The sequence below is a fragment of the Lathamus discolor genome, chromosome 3 (assembly GCF_037157495.1).
Source record: "Lathamus discolor isolate bLatDis1 chromosome 3, bLatDis1.hap1, whole genome shotgun sequence".
In the NCBI taxonomy this organism is placed as follows: domain Eukaryota; kingdom Metazoa; phylum Chordata; class Aves; order Psittaciformes; family Psittacidae; genus Lathamus; species Lathamus discolor.
The window spans coordinates 107,582,307-107,607,528 of record NC_088886.1 but is presented as its reverse complement, the minus strand read 5'-3'; the positions used below and the strand labels follow the sequence as shown (position 1 = coordinate 107,607,528).

The following is a 25,222-nucleotide window of genomic DNA, read 5'->3' as shown; positions in this document are numbered from 1 at the left end:
ACACCGGCACCGACACGCAGCCCCCGGGGCAAACAGGTGCTCGCAGCTCAGCCCGGGAAGCGGGACCTCAGCCACCAAAGCGGCAAGCCCTGACACCGCTCCTGAGGTGCGGGACATGTGTCCCCGCCGCCCGTGAGCGGCTCCCTCCTGTCACCACCACCACCACCACCTCCGGCCAGCAGCACAGCTACCGGCCGCCGCCAGCGGGACGTGAGGAGAATTGAAGCGAGACCCGCCCCGCCACAACCAGCTCTACAAGAATCAAGATAAACGGGAGAGCGGGTATATGGGGAACTCCCTCACGGGGGTCCCGGCTCGCAGCTCCCTCCGCCGCCCCTCTCCCCGCGCCCCGCCGCCGCTCACCGCCTTTATCCTTGCCGTACATGTGTCCGGCCACCTGGTGCGACAGCGGCACGCAGCCGTTCAGCCCCCGCCGCCGGCCCCCTGCCGCCGCCGCCGCCGCCGCCGCGGGGCCCGGGGAAGCGCCGAGCACCGGCTGGGCCGCGGCCTCCTCCGCCTCGCCGCGCCCGCCGCCCGCGCAGCGCCCGCGCCCGCCTTCGGGGCGCCCCGCCGCGGGCGGCGCCGGTCGCAGGGGCTCCGTGGCCATTTCCCGGGGGGGACGGGACGGCGGGAGGTGAGGGGCTGCCGCGCGGCGGCGGCGGCGGGCGGGCCTCAGCGGGCGCTGCGTGCCGGAGCGCGGGCAACGAGGGCCCGCGGCTCCATCACCCCGCACCGCTCCACACCACGCCGCACCGCCCACCCCGCCGTCGAGGTAGCGACTGGCCGCGGCTCCGCCCCGCCCCGGACGTTGCTCCGCCCCCACCGCCCGGCCCGGCCCGCGGCGGGGTGGGAGTCGTCGCCGCCCCGATCGTGCCGGTGCCACCGGGCGATGAGCGGCGCTGAGGATAGGCCGCGCATGGGCCCCGGCGCCCCGGTGCGGCCGGGACGGGCAGCGCCTGGGGTCAGCGGCAGCCTGCGGAGCTACCAGGGCCTAACGACCCAGGCGCAGGCGAAACCGTTCGCGATCCGTGTCGGGGCCGGTGACACCCATCCCCGTGGGCATCTTTACGTCGTCCCGGCCGTCGGCAGCCCCCGGGCCAGCGTTCATTGCCTCGGTTCTCTCGGGAGTGCTGTTCCCCTGGTTCTCAGTAACCAGAAACACACCGTAAATCCCCTTCAGGTTTGTATCAATTCACTGTCATCCCGAGGTTTGTTTATTTTCTCTTCAGAAATAAGCAAGAGCAAACTGAAGGACGTAAATAGTGTCAGACCTTTAAAGTGGGTAAAGACCTTTAAAACGGTCTCAAACGGAGCCTTGGCAAGCTCTGTAGGTGCTGCTCTTCCATTTGAGGTGGGTGCACATCACCTGTCACCAGATCAAAATTGGATAAGGAATTGACCTCTAATCTGCATTTTAACCCCCAATGGGTAGATGAAGGTATGCACAAGCCCTGCATTCACTCACAGAGCCCCAAAGCCTGCTGCCTGGCCAGGAGACATTTCTTTTCACTAGGGCATGTATCAGCTCTATTTGTCAGCCTGTAATTACTGCCTTCTTTTTCCATTGTTTCTTTCCTTCATAAAATTAACTGAACTCTATTTGATCTGCACTTTTGCCACAGTATCCACCAGTATCAAGTTGTGTTTAGCATTAGTAGGACTCAGGAACAGGAAAACAAGGCCAGAGATAGGCAAATGAATTTTAGCAGATATATGATGTTCAACCAGGTTTTCTAGAAGTGGGCTGCTGTATATTCAGAACCAGCATTGATATTAGAGGAACAACAATGCGGTGAGCTCAGCTACTACTTGCCACCTCTTCCCTATCCCATATTTGGGAGATGTCGCAGGTGGTTGGGAGAACTGGATGGCCATTTGAGAGCTTTACTGGGGAAATTAAAAGTATCAAAAGAAGGGGAAGGTCACAGGGAAAATGAGAGTATTGAAGGGTGAGAGGAAGGAGCATAGCATATAAATCTATCAAAATTGAGTTTCATTAGTGCATTGTTCATGGAACAATTTGTTTCAGTTTCTTACTTGGGTGAGATGGGGAAGATGGTGGTAACAACTCAGGAAGATCCCTTCTGAACTAACAAGGCTGGTCAGAAAACTTACGTTTTTCCCTCCCAAATTCCCCCTTCTCATCACTCAATACTGTCCAGCCCTAAAGATCAGGAGTCAGATGGTTGTGAGCATAAGCTCCTGTCTTCAGTTTCCCAATGCTAAATTTTACAGGGGGGTGCTGACGCAGGAGAGAAATGATAGATTGGTCAACACTTGCACAAAAAAATTACTGAGGAGTTCTTTGGAGAAAAAAAAGCACAAGTGGTACATGTCTGGCAGAGAGAAGGCTCCGGGCCTCAGCAGCAGCAGCTGCTGCAAGGCTCGGATGCCAACCTGAGCCTCACGGAAAGATACTTCCCCCTGCGAGATCTGAGACACTTTGGTCTATCTGGGTCTAAACGCACAGAGAAAAACAGATGGCATTTCAGATTTGCATCGGTGCCCACCTTACATTGAGATCTACCAGAACTCAAAATCTTAATGGAAAAAAGAACAGAATTAAAAAGGAAAAAAAAAAAAAAAAAAAGGAAGAAAGGAAATCAAAGACTATTCAAGCACCTAGTCCTGAACAAATAGCTTCTAGATATCCTTAAAGCTAACAGAAGTGGGCCTGGAGGGGATTAAAAGAAATATGAAAGCATGAGTAATTGGAATAAGTAAACACTGACTATTTCCTTTTCCCTGATACTTGCTTTAGTCAGATTTATGCATATGGAAATCAAGTGATGCAAGACTATCCTCTGCTCACTCATTCCACCCTCATGCTTCAGCACATGGAATTCACTTGTCTGGGAACTTCTTCTAAAATAAAAGAAGCGAAACTGAGAGAATACCGGAATAACAAATAATTAATTTCCTCACAGAGTGTGATACTGTAAGAGTTTGTGCTGAAAGCTGAACCTACCAGCAGGATTCCCAAGGAAACGTCTCGTCTCCAGGCTGCACAATTGCACTTGAAGAGAAAGCGAAAGAGGCTGCAAACAGCTCCTAAAGAAGGGGCAAGTGGCTGGGAATCCCCCTTCCCCCCAGACAAAATGCATTTGGCAAAACTATACTTAATTCTGGATTACTCTTTCTGTCTGTTGCTGGAAATCAATCATTACTCAGTCTGATAAAAATGTAAGGACTAACAACGCCTAGGAAATATTACGCATGCATTTATTTTACACAAACTGTTTTGTGCTGCAAGAGGATGTCCCACCGGCACAGTGCAAAGCTCCCCCGAACTGAGTGAGGATTACAGAAGAATCACTTTCTGCTCAAATAACTCCCTTTTTCAAGCACAACAACTAGTTAATAACTAACCGCAAGACGCACAGTAGTTAGCACAGGAAATAAGCTCATACTTCAGTGGAAGTGCAGGGGAACATAGGGAAACAGATTAGTGGGGCTGGGTCTTGACCAAAATATTGGTACTCTACAGATATGCTGACAAGTGCTGCTGGATTTTTCACTGTCCTTTCGCATGGTTCACAGCTACTTCTCCCCATCTTCCAAAATAACCACTGCTCTGCTGGAGCCGTGGTTTCTGCGTGAGGTCTGTGCAAGAGATGCGGATCCTGCTGCCCACAGAGCTACTTCCTGCAGCAGGCGGCTGTGCTTGTGAAGCTTCTGCTGGCCAAAAAGATTGCAACAGACCTGGACCATACATGTGGTCCTCGTAAGAAATGTTGATCGGCAAAACCAGTAATTTGCTGGACAGTTGAGAGCATCTGCAGTGGTGCTTCTGTGTACAGGAGAGCCTGTCCTGATCATCCGATTATTCAGCATACTGCAGACTTCATTATATACATATAATATATGTATATTCATACAAATAAAAGTTGTAACCATTTTGCAGTTCTTTTTTCTTGCTGTTTCACAGCAGAAGTATTACTGTATCATGCCCTGTTAAAGTAGCTTGGAGCTTTTAATCCTTTGTTAAACTCACAGTTCTATGCTTTTTATTTTGTTCTTGTTAAGTAAAGGAAAATCTGAACGCTTGTCAGTTGTAGGTATAAAACTCAGTGGTGCTCTCCCGCTTTCTTTCCTCACTACTGACTTGTTGCTTAGGCATCAGGTCCCACAATGATTAATATTTTACTTGGCTCTGACTGATGCAAACTCTTTGACACTATTCTCCTCCCTAGCAACCAGGTACATCTGGGGTTTTCCAGGATGAAAACAAAGGGACAGTGTCAAAAGCCAACCTACACTCTCTGGAGATAATTCCGTATGTTTAGAAAATGACTGTGAGGTTAATTCATGGCAGTTGTGTGTTTTTTGTATCACCTTTTCTACAAACAGAGACACAGCTGTAAATTTTGGGAGGTCTGTTTTGTATTAGAAAGCCACTAGGAATATCAAGGTGAGAAGACCATTTCAGTAGTTCCTTTCTTCCTCAGGGTCCTTGGATATTTTGGTGGTGGTGATCATTGAAGAAACTAAGCACAGAATTTGAAGGAAATGTGTATTTTTCAACAGAGAGGAGGCGAACAGTTGGGAAATGGAAGGGTTTTCATGGTGGAGAGGAGGCAGCAAGGGGCATTTGCTGAGAATGATTTTACTCAACATCTTCATTCATGACCTGGAGAAGGGAGTATGCACAAAGTCTCCAGGTCTGCAGATGCTCCTGACCTCCTTAGGGCAGTCAGATGCAATGCTGATGTCAAAGAAGTCCTGCAAGATCTCACAAAACTGAACATAAGGCACAATGTTGACATGGGAGCTTCAATGTGGATAAACGTAAGGTAATGCATGTAGAGGAAAATAATCCAAACCAAAGCTCTTTGATCCTAGAGCCAGCTGTCATGGCCGACGAAAGAGATCCTGAAGTCACTGTTGACACTTGTCTGAAATCATCAGCCAGGTATGTGTCTGCAGCTAAAAAAAGCCTTCAAAATGTTAGGCAACATCAGGAAGAGCTTTGAGAGAAAGACAAAAGGCATCACTTTGCTGCTCTGTGTAGCCTTAGTGTGCCACATACCAAGGCCAGCTTCCTTCCCTGCCTGGTTCTCATGGGAGAACAGGAACATAGCATTAATTAATCAGTGCATAAGATGGAATAAAATCATTATTTGTGGAGAGTCTGAAGAGATGAAACATGTGTTGCTGCCTCCAGCCTTAGAAAACAGCAATGAAAGACCTTTTTGAATGAAAGACCTACTCTGACATCCTTGAGCAAGAAAGAGGTTGTGCTTCTTTCTGAAACAGAGGCATTAGATCAAAGTCTTTACCAGCATCTCCTTATATCATGGCTTATAGGTAGATAAAGATTACTCCCTTTGTCTTTCTAAACAAAAATTTTCATAGCATTGTGTCTCTATAAGGGGGTTGCTCAGGGGTTTACAAATGCATGACAGCATTTTAGCAGTCACATCCTAATGCTTTAAGATAACCCTAATACTTGATTCAAGATGATTAACATGCCAAGAGGTTTATTTAAAATGCCTCTTTGTCTTTCCCTAGAGGCTGCTTACATTGCTTCCACCTGCAATAAAATTAAATACCTATTTATTGACTAAACCCACTGCCAACTAGCATTAAAAAAGGTCTCTTCCATTAAATGGTATTCTACTGCCAAAACTTATCTGCAAAGCAACAGAATTCAACCCTTAAAAAGTAATTTAACCCGTGCAGAGCCAAGAATAAGTTGAAAGAGCAAGATCCCACTGTTTGAAAAGAACAAATTTAATAATTGCTGAAGTGAAAGTCTGTTCTGCCGTTGCTTTGAGCAAGAGTCCTGGCAGTTAACAGACAGTGTGCCTTGACCACGTCTCATTCCTGTATGGTGGTATTTGCCAGCTGCAGAAAAGTGTTTGAGAGAAGTTACGCAGTCAGTGACCTTCTCATCCATTTTGCTGCCTTTCTGTTGCCAGCTGACTTGACTGAACAACAAATGTTGCAGCTGCTGAGCAGATCCTTGCAGTATGCTGAATTTTGAATGCTTCACACATTAAAGCTTTAATTTCTGGCATGCTCAGGAAGCTCCTCGTTTTTTTAACAGGCTTCTCCTGGAAAGCAGAAGGCACTTCGTTTTTGTATAAATGCCATGCATTCAAAAACGCCACGGGAAAACTGCAGTCTGCATGACAAAAAGGATGCAGAGCAGCACGGATTAAGGGCAGCGCAATGTCAAATCAGAGAGGAGGGATGGTTCAGTCATCAGCTAGGAAAAAAAAAAGAAGACAAATAATCTCTCTATGCTTAGGTGAGACACATGCAACTTCTGTGTATCAGAGAGGAGTTGCTTGAGAACCCCAATAAATCCTTTCTTACCAGTCCAAACGGCACATGAGAAATGTAGACTGCTTTGCTACAGTCACATAAACCTATTGTGATTCTACTTCAGGGAGTGCACTGGTAAATACTCCTTCTATTTATTATGATTGCACATCTAATTAAACAGTTTACGAAGGCAGGCATGGAGGAACATTAGACTGCTAACACGGGACGCATGGCATGAGTGTACACTGCTTTCTGTCCAGACTCTGGGATCTCACAAACCGTTCAGGAAGAAAAAACACGTATGTCTGCTTGAGGCACATAACCCCTTCATCTCTAAGGAGTAAGTTTTTGGCTAATAGAACTGCTTAGTCCCAGAAGTGAATGAGCAACCACTTTGGAAATCTTATGCTTCACTCTATTAAGAGGTATAATAAAATGCCATTTTCTGTAATTTGATTTACCCCTTTTTGTTACCACCTAGCAATGTTACATGGTGTTAAATCTTCTCTTCCAGCTTATGCTCTCCTCCCATCTGCCATTTTCTTTCTTTTTTCCCATATGGTTTCTCTCCACACATTTATGTATGTTATTTGTTTTTAATTTGGCTCCTCTCTGCATTAGCCTCAGCATTAGGCAGCCAGGAAACGATCCTGCCCAAGAAACTCACTATACACGGCTACAGTAGAAAATAATAAGCAGAGAGCTCCAACCAGCAGCCCCGGTACTCATCCTACATTAATTGTTCTCCTGCCAGTGCAGAGAAGACACTTAATCAGTGCAGGAAACCCAGGGCAAACCAAGCCCGAGTGCAGAAAGCAACTGCAGGAACGGGTAGCTGACACTGCTGGGCTTAACATGTACCAGTGACAATGGAAAAGGCATTTGGTCTTCTCAGCAGGTCCATGTGAAACATTCTGACCAGGCTGAAACAGAGATGCTGAACACTAATAAACTCAGCCCGGGGGCAGCAGCATAGGGCTCTGTGCTCCACACACTATGGGGAGATCATACTTTTCTGCCTAATCCAACCAGGGCTCAGGGTTGGTTTTGCCAGCTTCAAAGCTTCGGGAATTAAAACTAAAGCCAAATTTAGTACGAGACTTCCACATCCAGGATGGTTGAAGAGAAGCCAGCTGACAAGGTTTCTTTGCAACACCAATGTTTAGTTTCACGCCTACATTCTTATCCTTCCTGCTATTATAAAATGTTCTTCCGTTATTGGAGTGAGCAACTGTGATACAGCAGTGACTCACGTTTCCATGTCTTTGTCTAGCTGTATCACACTGAAATGAAAACCCCAGCCCAACTTCTGTGCAACTTTGCAGAATCCATTCTACAGCCCCAGGACAAGATCCAAACTGCAACAATATGGTGAAAATTTTAGTAGGGCCTGTGGTCAGCTCTGCAGCTGGGGAACTGGTGACACAACTCCTAGATTTAAAGTGCACAAGCCTCTGTGCATGAAAAGCTGCTTAGTCCCAAATATGTTTATGCAACACTTCTAGAAGCCTGGGCTCAGAGAGACAGCAATGCTGCTGGAAAAAAGAACACCACAAATACATGCATGTATTAAAAAGAACCTTAAAATCAGCACTGCCCACATCAAGGAGTATCCATTGCATAGCGTTTGTTTCCTCCTAGTGGACCAGTATGTGATTGCAATGGTGGCCTCCACCGTTTGCTGGGGAGGGACTCTTCATTAGGGACTGTAGTGACAGGACAAGGGGAAGGGTTTAACAGGGGAAATTTAGGTTGGATATAAGGAGGAAATTCTTTACTGTAAGGGTGGTGAGGCACTGGAATGGGTTGCCCAGCGAGGTTGTGAATGCTCCATCCCTGGCAGTGTTCAAGGCCAGGCTGGACAGACCCTTGGGTGACACGGTTTAGTGCAAGGTGTCCCTGCCCATGGCAGGGGGGTTGGAACTAGATGATCTTAAGGTCCTTTCCAACCCTGACTATCCTATGATTCTATGATTTGAAATTGTCCATGGCAGGGGGGTTGGAACTAGATGATCTTAAGGTCCTTTCCAACCCTGACTATCCTATGATTCTATGATTTGAAATTGTCCCTTAGATTGAGTGCTTGAATTCCATATGCAGAGAATACCTGTAACTTACAGCTGTCTCCTCTTCAAGAATGTTGATTCCAGAAGCACTTGAGTATTTCACATTCAGACTATTTTGATGAGTCACACACTTACTGCAGAATCAGTACTTTAATTTGTTCATCTTCCTAATGAACGCTTACATGTTGAAAAATAACCACGTAGAACAGAAATACGGTTTTACTCTGGGACAGGAATCTTCCACTGCTTTAACATGAAGGATGTGTACCACATTTTCATGTGGAAGTTTCAATGTGAGGTGAAAGTTGCACATCTGCAGAACTCTGTAATGTTTAAAACTGGGTAAAATAACCAATTCACTTCATATTGTAGAGACTATCTGAGGAAAGCACTAAGGAACAGAGATTTCAGAAAACACCGGAGCAGGCAAGCACAGGGACCTATTATATCAATAGGCACATGATAACCTATTGTTGTACTAAGCAAAAAAAAAAAAAAATTAAATGTTCTCTGTAATGCTCATTTTCATGTTCAAACAACTTCCATACATGAATAACAGGAACATTTAGGTACTGTACAGAAAACTGTACATACGTCAAAATAAGATTTCACCACTCTGTGTCAACATTCAGAAATGTGACACTTCTTCAAAACAAACTCACCAAATTTTAAACCAGTGAAGACTCTGCTTCTGCATCTTTGCTTCCCAGGAACAAAAACTTAGGGAACCCCCTTCCCTGATGCCCAGACTCCAGGAAATGTTTTACTGGCAAACTCCAGGAAATAGTTTTATGATGCAGGAGACTCATTTGAAACTTCAGAACTTCGTATCTCAGAACATCAATGCAGCTTTCAGTGAACTGTTATTCCTTCAAGAGCAGCCAGGCTTTGCTGCTAATAGGAAAAAGAAGTCTCAGAAGGAAAACCCAACTAAGACACAGGTTTATGACTACAGTAGTATTGGCATACAGCACTACTCACAGTGTAACTCTCCCTTGAAAGAAACAGCACACCCATGGTAACAGAGACATTACAAGCTCAAGATTAAGATGAGCCCAAATGTGTATTTGACAAAAGTACAGAAATATCCAGTGTCATATTCTAATAATACAGAAATAACTTTGTTTTGGATAAAAGCAACATACTTGATAATTTAAGGTTAAAACAACCTTCCATATGCATCAGTACTCAGCCAAATAAAAAATATCAAGTACCTTTACAGTCAAAACAGGAAGAAACAATAGAAACTAAATGTATTTGACTGCAACTTCTTACAAGTAGAGGTCTTTCACAGACAGTAGTTGTCCCTACTATAGCACTCCTCCTGCAAACCTTCTTTCTCTACCTCTGTGCCACGTTCTCCATTTTTATGCTTTCTGCCAAAGTTCAGACCAGTCAGCTAAGACCTTAGCCTCTGAAAGTCCTACATCAAAAATACAGTTTCCTTCAATCTTAACCAGGTGTACCAAACACACCCTTAAAAACCAACCAACCAACCAACCTCTACTGCCCCTATCATCTGGAAGAATACTTAAGAGGCTAAGATAAAATGTCAGCTTCTTAAGAAGGTCTTTCTTCTAGCTCTGAGGTAGTCTCTCTGTCTCAGGACATTGAGAGCTCAACCTTACACAGGCTGCAATTACACTAACAGACCAGGTTTAATACAAAGCCGTCCTCTGCCACCCCACTCTTTGGGTTTTGCTTTGTAGTCATTTGCATGTTAATAAATCAAAGCTATTTAATTTAAGGAAACCAACATGACAGCCATTAATGCAACCGTGTCAAGCAAGACAGACAAGTGCCCCACAAAAGAAGGATAAGAGCAATCCTTGTCTCATCTCTCCTTTCCTCCTTGTTTCTAGCTGTTGCCAAAGCCTTTCCCTGGCCATGTCAGTTCTTTTGGTAAAATTAGCTGAACCACATTAGCAGTTAGCCCAGGGAGGCAGGAGTTATTTAAGACACATAGAGCCTAAGGCCACTTAGTAAGAAAGGTGTGCCTCCTCCTTCTGCAGCAGGAAGAGTCCTCCGGAACCAGCCAGAGCAATGATGAAGCAGACAATAATGATGGGTGGGGTTTTAGTTTTTACTTTTAGCTTCTGGAATAAATTGGCATAGCCTCCCCCACAGAAATGTCCTGTGGTCTGCGGAAGTCAGCTTCACTGCTAGAGTCTGCAAATGAAACTAAGGCTTTCTAGCAGCAAAGACAACTCCATCACCCCCTGCCCATCACTCTTGGAGCACTTCATATCATTCCACTTGTTCTCTTCAGAAAGCTCTCACAGAGACCATCCTCCTAAAGCTACTCTAAATACAGGTCTGCAGTTCCATTAGTATGTCCCTGATACCATATGGTAGTAAGGTCAAGTTTTAACACTGCTGTAAAATCAAAGGTAAACTTGCCTTTTAGCCCCATCTTGCTTTAAGACTGTTATGCTGTCTGTTCATAGTTAGCAACTTTGTTCTTTTATGGAAGCCACACAGAACAGTAGTGTAACAGGCCAAACATGACACCTGCAGAAAATACAGCATAATCAGAGGTTAAGCTACATTTTGCACCACCATTTCTTTCCTGCCACTACCTTTTACATAGAAATGTATCTAGACCTGTGACTTTAAAACCCCTCCAGGATTTTAGGATCTACTTTTCAAACACACATTCTACTGAATAGCCTCAGAGCCGTACACTGTATTTGAAAATAAAATCCAACAACTATTTTCTGATGAAGTACATTCTGCGTGTCATTTTAGTTTTTGTACTCGGTGAGAGGGTACATACGCTTTACAGGACAAAAATTTAAACCATGACTATTTAGTAAATTATATATTGTAGTGATTAAAACAAGACAAGCACCAGAGAAAATACACATGCTGAAGCCTGATGTACATATTACACTGGAAAGTCTTCAGTGACATGACAAAGAACTTGTGGTTTTTCCCCCAATTACAAGTGAACAGAGGAATTGTCAGACATTCATTTTGTAGCTTCTACTGTCCACTTTATGCCTCCTTCCTTTTGATGATCAGAGGCCCAACGTTGTCACCAGTTTCCTCGTTGTGCTTTGTGTGAGAGCCATCACACAGCGGGAACTGAAAAAAGAAAGAATAAACACATCTAAAGTACATCCACAGTCAGAATTAAGAACCTAGGTTGACAGTTCATTATAACATCTCATTAAATCCCACTGTGACCACAGGCCACAACTTTTCTGCTGAGATTTCCAGTCTCCCTGAGTTGTGGCTGAACACTACCTTTGTCCATGTGAGGACAGAGTGGATGACAAGCTTGTTATGAAAAAGCAGTAACTCCACTCTATTTGATGTTCCTGCCTCAGGCCATCATGAGGAAAATGCAGCCCAAGCTGCAACAGTAACCTATCTGGAGTATCTTGATCTAAACCTTACCCCATATTCCATTTTCCTGGAGAGCACCCAGAACTGAGTGCAGTTACAGAAGATAAGTGGGGTGAGGAAGAGAAACAGGAGGAGATCTTGGCGGATTTTCTCCCCTCCCCCCTGTTTTCTGCAGCACATAATTAAGAAAAAGGACAGCTTTCCTAGCTCACTTCTTATTTGAGAGACACGCCTACATATAAGTGCTATCTCCAGAGAGCTGGAGTGGCAAGCCAGCTTTGCTTCATCCTGACACAGGTAGATTATCTCACTGACACAAAGGATTCTTTGGACAAGCTGGCCTCCACATTAGGATTTTGACTTGCTAAGTAAACAAACTGCACTTCCAAGTGACATGGCTATTCAACAAAGGCTCTTATGGATAGCACTGAGGAGGTAATTTGAAGAAATATCTGTTCCATTAAAAAAGAAAACAAGAACTGCCTGGTCAGAGCAAGACCCATGGAGGCTCTTTTAGGCAGCTGTAAACAGAATGGCCATATAACAATCTTTCTGCGCCTGGGCAGCTCTTCATGTGCAAGAGACAAAGGATACTCTGAAGCAGCAAGAGTGAAGTTAGATCCCATCACTTAAGGGCTATGCCTGCTGTGCACAAGAAACTCTGGAGATGATCAAAGCAATCACACACCAGCATTCTGCATTACTATTTGATTCCCATTACTTCTAGACAAGCAAAAGTTGGACATTACTCAGCTTTTGTCTTTGCAACAGCGATATTCACTTGCAGTACAGTCACAAAGTCTTCAACACTCCACCGATCCCAATGTTCATAACTCAGTCATAGCCTTGAAAAAAAATTAACATCCTATCGCCCATGCTTAGTTAGAATAAAAGATTTCAAAATACTGCACAAAACCAGTATAATGAAGACAATTGCCAAAAAAAAAAATTCAAAGAGCTCAAAAAATTAAGTAACATGCCCCGTAGGGTAGTGCTGCAAGATGGGGAGGAGGGGGGAGAAATTAGGTCGGGTTTTTTTTTTTGTTTTTCACAATTACAAAATGTCAAAATCCATGCTCTAAATGGCACGTGATGTTGTGAATAAAGAAACCTCAAATTAGAAGAATACTCATGCATGCCGATTCATAGGGGAACTTTATCATCGTATCAGTCATTTGTGACTGAATGAGTAGGTACTGACAGATGCTTGGAAAAAATCTGAGAAAACAAGAACGTATGTTCAGGGGGCACTGACCAGCTTCCAACTCAGATGTTCCCAAGCCAGTTATTTTTCTATGCAACACCACTGTCCACTGGTCTTCACAGAAGCATCGACCCAGCTTCCAGACATTTACATCCCATATGCCCCAAGGAGGCAAGCCCAAGGTCTAGCTACAGCAACAAGAATCACAGAATCAAACAATACCATGTTGGAAGAGACCTCAAGAATCACCTGTCCAGCCTTTCCTGGCAACGCATGACCTACACTAGATGTCTCAGTACCATGTCCAGCTGAATCTTCAGAGCGTCCAACACTGGGGAGTCCACCACTTCCCTGGGGAGATTATTCCAATGGCTGATTGTTCTCATTCTGATCAAATTCCCTCGTGTTAATCAGAATCTCCCCAGGAGTAATTTGTACCCATTACCTCTAGCCTTTTCCATGTGACTTCTTACAGAATCATAGAATACCAGTCACCATCACTTCAAGTTTTCAAGTGTCAAAAATGGCAGGATTCACAGGCTACAGATTGCATTGAGACATCTCAAAACTACCAACTGGCTGCTCTGAATTCTTCTTCTGGGTTATCTGTCTTAGAACAACTGGCTCCCAGAGGCTGGGATGCTAGACACGAGCTTCTCAGAAAAAAAAAAAATCACCACTTTTCCACAGCACCCACTTGGTCACCCTGAAGACCAGGATCCTGGGCCTGACATGACATATTCATCCTTGATTAAGATAAAACAGGCAAAAGATAGTGGCAAAAGATGAAGGAACTGTGAAGTGATCTGGACAGATCACCTAATTTCCCTTGACAGTGCAAAGGTTTAGATTCTCTACCACTATTTCTTCTGATATTCTGTAGCAGAATTCCTTGTCCCGCAGCCTAGGGGCCAATGCTTCTCTGAAGACACAGAGGTTGCAGGTCACTGCAAATGAAAGTAAATTACCACTCCCTCCCTGGCTCACACAGTTTAAAATACAGAAGAGTAAGAAAACAAATGTTTTAACTTTAGACTAATTACAGTTTGGGTCTGAGACAAAACTCTTGCCTCTACACTGTAAATATGAACACTGGGTTTTTCCACAAAACATGACAAGTAATATTATGAAGTGCCCACAGAACACAGCACTGCATAGGAAAGGACCACTTATAGAACTATCTACCTATTATTAACATGTAATTACATCCAAAGACAGACTTACCTAAAGATGCCACTTGTGGGTTTTTTAAACACACGCACCCCACAGACTTTGTCCAGCACAAAGAAAAAGCCTTTTAAGTATACTATTTAAGAAAAAACCTGAACAGAATCCTGCTTTTTAAAGAGTTACTCCAAAAATCCCTGATACAGTCAAACTGTTTTGTTATTCCTTGTACAGGAAGAACACCACATGAAGCCAGCTGTAGTGTATGCACACCATCAGTGTACACTGAAGTATCCCTGAGCCTCATGCCTCACGTGAAGCTAAATCTGATGAGAAGTGCTCACACAGTGATATAAGAGGACATTTCTTCCAATCTATATATGGAAGAGATCTCCATATGCCACTTGTTTAAACACAGCAGGTACTTAACTGCCTTTTTTTTTTTTTCCCTGCATTGGAAGCACACATATGCTACCATTCTGCCATCATAAACATGATCTTAAGAGATTTTAACAGGATCTTAGTTTGAGAACTGCAAGAAAGATAATGCTAGCTAGCTACTTCCAAGGATGACAAGCATGTGAGAATGATGAAGAATGTCTCTGTATTTTATTACTTGGCACAAACTGAACAGAAGCAGCACGCACACCATCTTAAAGATTATGGCACCCACCATGCAAGGTTAAGGTGCAAGGGCAAGAAGATGCACAAAACTGGAAACTGCAGTCCTTGAAGCACAGCATGCTGATTAAAATACTCATTATTAAGCGTCAGTAAAAGAAAACAAACACCTTCCAATTTTTCCACTGACCTCCTTAATGCCTTTGCAAGACCTTTCAGATCAGAGTTCTAAGAATGGACTCACCCATCCACTTCCTTTTGGTGTGTGATTACAGAGCCCTAACTCAGTAGTACAGTACGTTCCTAAACTGACAACACCCTTCAATATATGCTAAAATGTACTTCTTGACGTTTTTATTTCACACAGAGAAGACGGTGTCAAACAATAGCTAGAATATTTGCAGGAGCTGCAATGCAACCACTGAAGCCAGACACAATCTTCATTTTTGTATAGCAAATGGAGTGGGAAGTGGAAAGTACAAACACCAAGGTTCCAGTTACAATTTTTTTATATTTTTCCAGAAGGCCTGAAGGAGGTGCCTACACTATTTCAATCTGAGGTAAACTCAAATTCAGATATTACAACAAAGTACAGATACTTGGAGCAGCCTTTCTCCTCCCCCTTTCTCTTTTCTGAAGCTGTAGCCCTCGTGGTAGCTTCCAACGCTACATTCTGGACATCAACTGAGACTTAACAGAAAGATTTAGCAGCAATATTAGTACACACATGCATGTACCTGCATGCTGTACAGCCATCAGCACTGCACGTAAATGTACACACTTCCCCGTTGCATAATCATACAATATGTACCTTAATCCACAGAGGACACTGTAGCCATGATGGGGAGGAATATTTTGGTTTTCAGCTCAAACTCTGGACAGAGCAGAGAAGATGAGCCCACCTCCACAGGGTTATTTCAGAATCAAGTTGTGATGCTGTTTAACTCTCAGTAGTGTTTCAGTGTTAAACTAAATACAGCTACAAATACATAACTTCCTGAGTTATTTTCACCCACAAGGTAATGAAGTCAGATCTGACAAGAGCAGAAAATACAGTGCCTGGAACACTGCAGAGTGTGGCCCAATTAGACCACTGCCTAAGACTTCAGAAGTCTAGTGTTCAGTTCACTGATGGAGAGTGCTAGATTTCAAGGCTGCTGGCCTCAGTTATCTGTCTCTGAAGTTCCGTATTATTTCAGCTTCCACGCATTAGCACCCTGACTTCTGAAAAAGCTTTTAAATGTTTACCATTGGTAAATGGACAGGACTGCTCATACTGTCCACTTTCTCTCATTACAGATCCCAGAACTACCACTACAGATAAATTATACAGAGCCCAGTTACATCAAATGTCATGCATCTCTATCTCAGATTTAAATCTGATCTTAGTGTTACTGAAAGGCTAGATATCATGCTTAGCGCTATTTTTAGGCAAACCGAGTCAACCCAACTTCATATGCAAGTAAGTTGGACTGATGTCTAGACCAGAATTCTAATTGCTCTAAAAGAGCAGGTTAAAATATACCATCATGATCTCACTGGCTTTACTTCAGGATTACCCATATAACTATTTTGAGTTGCTAAGGCAGAAATTCATTAAGTCCATCAGCCTGCATTCTTCAAAAGCTTTTAATCACAATGACTTCTTTTTAGATTACTTCCATCACCACTAGAAATAATTCACTGCTGTACCCATTTGTGTGGTAAAAGGTAGCTAACTGCAGCACACAGCAGTACTACAGGAAATTCAGGACAGAACAGCGGTAACACCATCTGTGCAAGTCAGGCTCTTCCCAAAATAATTCCACAGTCACTCTGTCTATAAGATTTAATGATGGGCTCAGACACTGAAAGTTACAATTTGACACCAGCTCTAGTATACCAAGCTAATCAATCTGTATCATATGAACTAGGGGCAAGGTACTTTCTGACTAACAGAGTAAACTTCTAACTTCCTCCAGTAAAAGGTGTTTAAGGCCCTCTCAGACTGTGGCTTCTGAGCCGCTATTGTGAACATGCTAGTAGTTTTGGATAAGCCTCAGTATTAGCACCAGCAGCACACAAAATAGTATCTGTCATTCACAACTGTGATTGCTCCATACAGTGGCTCTCCTTTAAGAGATTTGCTTCTTCAGGGCTAGAGAAACATTTTATTCACTATTGGCACCGATCTACAGGCTTTAGACTGAGTGACAGGATAAATCTACATACTTTCACGGATTAAAACAATGCTGCATCTCACTGCAGTATAGTTTAGGTGAAAAAAAGATAGTTTCCTCTAAATAAAGCAGTTTGAAAATAAGTTTAGTTGAAAGATGGATGCACATGAACAAAAATGGACCATTTATTATACTCTTACCTTCTTAGATCTCCAACAACGACAGTACACAGCCTTATCTCCCAGATCTTCCATATCAAATGCATGGACTACCTTGGGATTATCTTTCTGGATATGGGGATTCACCATTGCTTTGGAGCATTTGTCTTTAGAGAGAAATCTGTAAGCTAGATACCCAACCACAGCTGCTCCAGCAGCTAAGGAGATCGCAGCAATCCATTCAACTACAATAAGAGAGAAGAAAAAAAAGAGTGTCAGGTTTTGACCACAGCATACATAAAGCTACTCAGTAGCAAATGCCTCCATGCTTGTGGCAACACATTTACTTTCCAACAGACCTTTTTGTTCTGTAGTAGTAATGCAGCACTTTAGAGGAATATTTTCTTTTGACACTTGCCTAGTTAATCTACTCCTTTCTACTGATCAGAGTTTTCCTTCACTCCAATCCTTTCCTGCACAAGGATAGAACAGAGGGTTTTGAGGGTTTAACCTTTTATTTTAGAATCTCAGATATCAATGTTGGCAGAATAGTCTTTCCAAGTCCAGCACATTAAACCAGCTGTATGTACACCCTGTAGCAGCAAAAGAAACCCACTATTGTTCGTTCCAGTTGCAGAAAAGTCATTAAAGAAGAACACTCAACATCAACTACTTAAATAGGACACACACACCCCCCCCAAGGTATGGGTACTGAATAGCTTTTAATATAATGCATCTTGTAACTAAAGAAAAGTTAACATGTGTTTGGCAATGGGGAAATTATTTATTATACTACCACCAGCAACAAAAGCCAGCTTAGATTAAATCCCCACTGTGGTGTACTGGAAAGAACAAAGATCAAACCCCGTCATATTTAAGAATAATAGCATGAGTTAATTTTAACTGGATTAGGTCCTGACTCTGTGAAAGGGAACTTCCATTTAAAAAAATCCTCTTCGCCATCGCTTTTTTTCTCATCCTCACTTTTCCTCCCTCTAGTTACCCCTAAACTCTTTGCAGTCTTGCTCAAGTAGAATAATTTCCTTTTTGGCAAGGAGTTTTCCTGGTTTTTGTGGATCTATTTCTTTCTCTTCTGCCTCATGAAAACATTCTCGACTTTGGCCCAAAAGGTTCTGGCTGCAGCAACAGCCCCAGCTATTTCTCTCAGAGCAACAAGTGGGTGCTCTTTCTTTGCGCTTTATCCGCCAACTCTACTCAAAAACATACTCCTAAGATATACATACAGTTTTTGTCTGACTCTACAGATAAAGAAATCAAACAGGAATTTAAATTTCAGCACAACTGCACAACTTATGAAAACTAGAACAGTCTCCAGTTAGGAATTTCTATCTTGCCCTTCCATGTTTGCATTGTATTTGAAAGATGCCAAGTCAGATAGCATCTTTGGAGCAAGAGATATTACTACACTAAAAGCTAAGAAACAAAAAAACCTTTATTAGTTCTTGCTACTTTCCACAGTCAATCAACTTGTTGCATTGCCACTGTAAGCTTGCACTTAAGTGCAGAAGGCTTTCCACTCCTGCCCAACAGCCTTTCCTGAAATCCACATCAAACCCTTTCCTCTGCTAAAATAGTGTGTCAGCTCATACACACCATATTGATCCACAAGGGTCTGGATACAGCAATATGTGGAATTAAACAAACACTTGTATGATGTCTGTAGCCCTGTAAGATCAGGGAAGACGGGTGCTCCTTTAGAGCTTTACACAAGGAGTAAGAAATGCAGAAATCCTTGAGTTCATTTTCTTAGTACATGAAACAGAAGAGGCCCACATACACTGAGGCCCTCCCTGTAACAACAGGGTGATATTAAGACACAGAAAAAAACCCCATCTTTAATATAAAAGAATTTAGGGCATGTTTCCCTGCTCCCAAATGCCTTAAAACAATAAAATCCCCAGAAAGCACAGCGTAAATCCAGTGGTTTACATCCATCAAGTTCTCACCTCTTTTATCTCCCCTTTATAAACTAGTCACAATAATGCATTCATTTCAATAGGTTAAAAAATGAGGTGAAATTAAAGAAGGATTCTATGAAAATCTGTTTTACTTTAGCAAAACAGTCCAAACTAATCCAAAGAACAGCCACAGCTTAAATGAGATGCAGCAGGTTCTCCTGAGGAAAGTCACTGTAGAGAGTCTGCAGCACCCTTTCACCTTGTCACTTGAGTATGTTTTCTCAAGCAGAGTGGGACTGCAGCAAGGAGGAGGTACCTGGACAGTTCAGGGACAAGCTGGGTCTGGCAAGTTTAACATGAGTTCTGATGAAATGTCAAGTGCAACTACAACAGTGGCAAGCAAAACAAGGGATTACCCATACTGGAGACTTCAGAAAAGCAGCAGCTGCAAAGACTGCCCAAGTTGCTAGCCAATGCACTGCCAACGGATCAAATCTTAACCTACATTTTTAAACAACTGATGAGGGGACAGTGATAGACTGTATTCATTCCACCTTAAGGAACTAAGGGGAAAGAGTGACTTTGAAGACCATCAAGGATGACTCCTATAACTGAACCTCCCTTTAAGGTGCTGTACCTTAAGGAAGTTGATCGCCTAGTGCACTTATGCAAAAGTCCAGGTTAGCTTAACAGACCAGCAGAGGAAAACATTCTGATGATGCTTCTATGACTCACAGTGCAAGCAGGAAAGTCTGCGCTAAAATTCAGCAGCTTTTGCAGCACATTCAAAAAAGCTGTTCTGCGCATCTGCAGCTAACGCAGATCCCTCTGACCCAAGGAATGCCTCCAGCCACCTACCACATAACCGTACATAGCTCATCCAAACTAACAGAGATTATTAATTTAAAGTAATTGTCATCTCATATTTCAGTGACTCCCTACATCTCCTCCTGAAGGCCAAATTAATTTGCTACACACACAAACATACACATAAAGAGCTTAAGATACTTCTTTCTTATAGATCATACTTTCTTACTGTATGTGCTGGTTTGGAATGGGATGGAGTTAATTTTTTCCCTATTAGCTAGCATGGGGCTACATTTTGGATCTGTGTTAGAAACAGTGCTGACAATTCATGGATGTTTTAGCTACTGTTGAGCAGTACTTACACAGAGTCAAGGCCTTTTCTGCTTCTCACCCCATTCCACCGGTGAGTAGGCTGGGGGTACACAAGAAGCCGGGAGTGCACACAGCCAGGACAGCTGATCCCACCTGACCTAAGGGATATTCCATGCCATACAGCACCATGCTCAGCATATAATGCTGTGAGAAGAAGGAAGGGGAGGGACGTCGGGAGTGATGGCATTTGTCTTCCCAAGTAACCATCACGCATGATGGATCCCTGCTTTCCTGCAGATGGCTGAACACCCGCCTGCCCATGGGAAGCAGCGAACAAATGCCTTGTTTTGCTTTGCTTGCATGCACAGCTTGTGTGTTACATTTTAAATCGCCTTCATCTCAACATGAATTTTACTCTTCTGACTCTCTTGCCACCCCACTGGGGGTGGGAGGGTGGGTGGTGAGCAAGTGGTTGTGTGGGGCTTTGTTGCCAGCTGGGCTTAAACCACAAGTCCTTTTTGGTGCCCAGCGTGGGGCTGGAAGGGTTCAAGACAATGACAGATTTGACTGGAATCTACTAGGTTGAATTTATAGCTGTTATGCTTGCCCCTGTGCTTGCCATGGGGATCGCTTGCCTTACTGTATATCACAGTCTAGTGCTCATTAGTGGCTGCTTTTTGTGTTCACTGCTTGCCATAGTACTATACTGCCTATCATCTTACTCTGCTGTGCCTGCCAACATTTTGGTAACAGCAACAGCAATGCATCTGGGATGCTGTTTCTGCAATCCTGGTACTAGACAGGCTGGGACTCCAGCGTGAACTCAAGTCAATAGGGACCATAACCTGTGTCTGAGTCCATGTAGGAGCAGGAAGCACCAAAGCACCTGTGGCTGTGAATAAATCCATGGTGGAGCAGGCACATCTCAAGTCATCTGTGGCCATGATTATGTCTGTGCTGCAACAGATATACCTCTGAAGGTACAGCAGCCCAAGGATAAGTCCGTGCTGAAGAAGGTACATCTCTAAGCATCTGTGGCTGTGGATAAGCCCATGCTGTTACAGGTACACCCTGAAGCATCAGTGGCTATGTACAAGGTCATGCCAGAGCACCTCAAAGCATGTGGTCACAGTAAGCCAGTATCAGAGCAGGTACACCCCTGCAGGAACTGCAGCCGTGGATAAGACCATGTTGGCGCAAGGTCACACCTGAAGGGACTGTAGCTGTGGGTAAGGGCATGCTAGAGCAGGTATATCTCTGAAGGCACTGTGGCCCACAGAGAAGGCAACACTGGAACAGGTGCACTGAAAAGCAACTGTGGCTATGGATAACTCTATGTCACAGCAGGTATACCCATAGAAACACTGGGGCTCATAAGTAAACCTCCACTTGGAGCAGGTACACTCCTAATGGACTGCAGTCAGTGGACAAGCCAAAGCCAGAGCAGCGGCAAGGGGAGGAACTCACTGCAACATTAAACTCTATTGTCTGGCCCAAAGGGATAAGCAGTGGAGATTGTAACGGAAATACCTTTAAATTGTTGTAATCTAGGATCTGAGTTGCATGTTAGGGTTATTTCTACCCTATTTCAGGAACCACCTGAAACAATGGAGGTCAAGTCTACAAGAAGCAGTGCACGTGCAGCAGCAACCCAACCTGCGCTGACATTGGTATCCAGTAACAGTAAAGGGATGGTGTTTGTCTTCCCAAGTAACTGTTATGTGTGATGAAGCTCTGCTCTCCCAGAGATGTCTGAACACCTGCCTGCTGATGGGTAGCGGTGCATGAATGCCTTGTTTTGCTTTGCTTGCATGTACAGCTTTTGCATGAGTTAAGCTGTCTTCATCTCAGCCCACAATTTTTCTCACTTTTACTCTTCCCTTATCCTAATGAAGTGAAAGGAAGGGAAGATAAACAGAAGGAGGAAATAGGAGTTTAAAGAATGCAACCCCAGGACAGCAGGCAGCGCACAGAAGTAAACAGAAAAGATGAGAACAGCAACAAGCTAATGGTGGGAATTTGTTTTCTTCTCTATTCTTTGGACACATCCTAATGAACAAGAGACTTGGATCACAAAGTTTCTCCTCTCTTCTCTAAGCAGCCGAAATATTATTCTGGATGTTTCTACGTCTAAGCTATAGAGGTAGTTTTAGGATCTACCAGAGACTTCCAACAGATTTTATTTGCAGGAAGAACACGCATTTACTATCTGCACTGACAAGCACGTGAAGAAAATAAAATGGTCTTGGCTCCATCAGGAGTACATGACACTTATTATGACACATTATCTACTTTCCAGGAACTGGAAACAACATGGGGAATAGCTACAAAGTCAGCCCAAGATGATCCTAAGAGACAACTTTCTTGTTACCTCTGCTGCTTAAAAAATGTGCATGTTAAGGTCAAAATCAGCAGCAGAGTAGTAACTCCAGACATGAAAACCAGTATTTTTTGGTTTTCCCTTCAGAAGTGCTTATAACTTTCAAGTGCTGTTCTCCCTTTGTTGCCAATGAAGAGGCTATTACTACCCAAGAGTTGTTTATAACAGTCCAGTAGTGTAACCACGCACAAGAGGCCATCTTTCTGCAGGCCATGCCTGGAGAAACACATGACACTTGCTTACAGAGAAGTCATCCAGGATAACTGGCTGCACAGAAAGCCTAATAAGTAAAAGCCAACCGACCAAGTAAATAAAGCCACTTGTAACACCTCACAGCATCCACAAGAAATGCGATTATGGTCGACAGGCTTAACTGAACTGAAACTGTAAGGTAAAGAGGACACCCAAAGAAGAATGGCTGTTGGAACTGGCCAATAAGCAGCAAAAGGCAAGTCACCATGATCATCAGATCTGCGGTCAACTTGGAGTCACACCAAGGTGTGACTCCATCACTCTCAACAAAAAGCACTAGGTATGCCATTTACTGCCTTCCCAGGGGTAACCTTCCAGCACATATGCATAACAATGTGCACAGAAGCAATTAACTCTCCAATTGCTACCAAGAATTAAATCCACAAAAATCTGTTAAGTTTCTGGGGTCTAGCTTTCAGCATAGAATAAGGTATTAGTACAATTTCCAAAAGTCATTAGCCTGAGACACATGCAAGCAGAAAAAAAGAGCTGTGACCTGTCAGTCACTCATCAAGCTTTATCTTGACAGAAATCACATTAACAGTATGCCACCTCCTCGTACACAAAGCTCCCTCCCGACTACTTTAAATCAGCTGTTCCCTCCTTCCTGGGATAAGGAGGATATTTTCAGTTTGATTAGGAGCATGTCCTTCTCCCTTCCCTACAAAGCTTTCTTTTCAATTCTTAGTGTATACCAACTGTTCTAATTTTTGCAAGCTTAGAAATCACAGTAAGCTGCCCTTAGGAATGCAACCTTGCTACAATCTATTATCAAGTCATCCTCAGGGCTTTGGTGCGATTATTTTAATAAGCACAGCCTACACCACTATAACCCACTTTAAACTATACCAGTGCCTTCACCAACACCCTCTGTACCAGCAGTGTATCCCACCACACCCCGACTCCCAAAATCGATATGGAGGGAGTTCACTGACTTAAGGGCATAAGCCACAAGGAGCTTTGAAACTGGAAACCATAGCCATGCAGGTGAAGCTCGGGTTGGTTTTAGGGGTTTTTTTTTTTTAGGAAATCAAGTAACAGCTCTCTACTGTGTCTTCCATCCATTTCAACCCTTTCATCCTGTCTGGTTGCCCAACATTTAAAACACACAACGCTGCTTCAGGCACGGTTTGGGTCAATCATTACCAGAGAAAATGTCACTATTATCCCTATTACACAGTACCGAGGTTTGAGCATAAGTTAGAATTCCAGAAATTCGCAAATTTTCGTGTAATTTATGCCCGGCAGCTTCACATAAAGTACGGGGCACAGAGAAAGGCAAAGCTCTCCAGGGAAGCGGCAGGGGGAAAGGCAGAAACGAAACAGCAGTGCCTGTAACAGGCCGTCCCCAATAAAACCCGGCAGGCAGCCAGAACCGGGTGCGAAGGCCGGAACACACGCAAGGGCCTGCGGCGGAGCTCGACGAATTCCGGGCCCTCATCAGGACCGATCCTCGTTCTCCTCAATCATCTACAACAGGGGCCTTTTACTAATGTGCGTATCTAACCAGCCACTCCGGGCCTGCCGCCCCAGGGGGACGGGAGGACAGGACGACACCCGCGTCCCCACAGGGGGCAGCCACGCCGCCATTTTGTCCCCGGTGGTCAGCGGAACGCGGGTCGAGGACGCGTGCACCTTCCCCCTCTGCCCCCCCTTCCCGTCGGTAGGCAGCTACCCCATCCCGCCCGACCATCCGCCCATCCTGGTGCACCTCCCACCCTCCGCGTGGAGCGCACCCCTACCCCGCACAGAGGAATTCTGCCCCAACCCCATCGCTCCCGCTCCGAAGACGCAGAGTGCAATCAGAACCCAAATCCGCGTCCCGCCGCGCGTGCGCCAACAAACGCCCACCCGCAAGATGGTGGCAAGGCCCCGCCTCTTAAAGGCCTCCCCGCAGTGAACAAGGTGTGCCGAAGGTGGGGGTGACTGCAGGGTAGTGGTGAATGGCACCGAGGAGAAGGAATGGCCGGACTTGCAAGTATGCGTTGAGGCCACTGCAAGTGCAACATGGCAGGCAGGCAGGCATCACTGTTCACCCTGAGGAGACACCAGTTTAACATGGCCTTGCAGTAATTCTTTGCTGGTGGTGGTGCTGCTGGGTGCCCTGAGTTACCAGGACTCTGCGAACCACTTCGCACATAGAATCATAGAATCAACTCGGTTGGAAAAGACCTTTAAGGTGATCAAGTCCAGCTGTTACCCCAGCACTGCCAAGTCCACCACTAAACTGTGTCACTAAGGGCCTCTTCTAAATGGCTTTTGAACAGGGATGGTGATTCCACCACTGCTCTGGGCAGGCTGTTCCAATGCCTGACTACTCTTCTGGTGAAGAAATTTCCCTTAAATTTCCTTATCCAGTATATTAAATTTTCTTATCCAGTGTAAACCTTCCATGGCGCAGCTTGAGGCTGTTACTTCTTGTTCTGTCACTTGTTACTTGGGAAAAGAGATCAACCATCTCCTCTTTCCATTTTCCTTTAAGGTAGTCATAGAGAGTGATAAGGCCTCCCCTGAGCCTTCTCCAGATTAAACCATCCCAGTTCCCTCAGCCACTCC

The 25,222-nt window shown here is 44.3% G+C and overlaps 2 protein-coding genes across 2 annotated transcripts in view; both read right to left on the bottom strand.

Moving 5' to 3' along the window:
• IPMK (inositol polyphosphate multikinase) overlaps positions 1 to 781 on the bottom strand; it is a 49,576-nt gene extending 48,795 nt beyond the window's left edge. Inside the window, exon 1 of the mRNA XM_065671100.1 lies at positions 364 to 781. Within this exon, the coding sequence (XP_065527172.1) occupies positions 364 to 607 (244 nt within the window). The 5' untranslated portion in view covers positions 608 to 781. The remainder of the gene's footprint in view (positions 1 to 363) is intronic.
• Positions 782 to 9,380: 8,599 nt separating this feature from the next.
• Positions 9,381 to 24,516, bottom strand: CISD1 (CDGSH iron sulfur domain 1). Its single transcript, XM_065671101.1, has 3 exons — positions 24,409 to 24,516; positions 17,039 to 17,241; positions 9,381 to 11,423 (listed from the first exon to the last, which is right to left on the bottom strand). Exons 1-3 carry the CDS (start codon positions 24,437 to 24,439, stop codon positions 11,334 to 11,336), a joined length of 324 nt encoding a protein of 107 aa, XP_065527173.1. The 5' UTR covers positions 24,440 to 24,516; the 3' UTR covers positions 9,381 to 11,333.
• Positions 24,517 to 25,222: the final 706 nt, after the last annotated feature.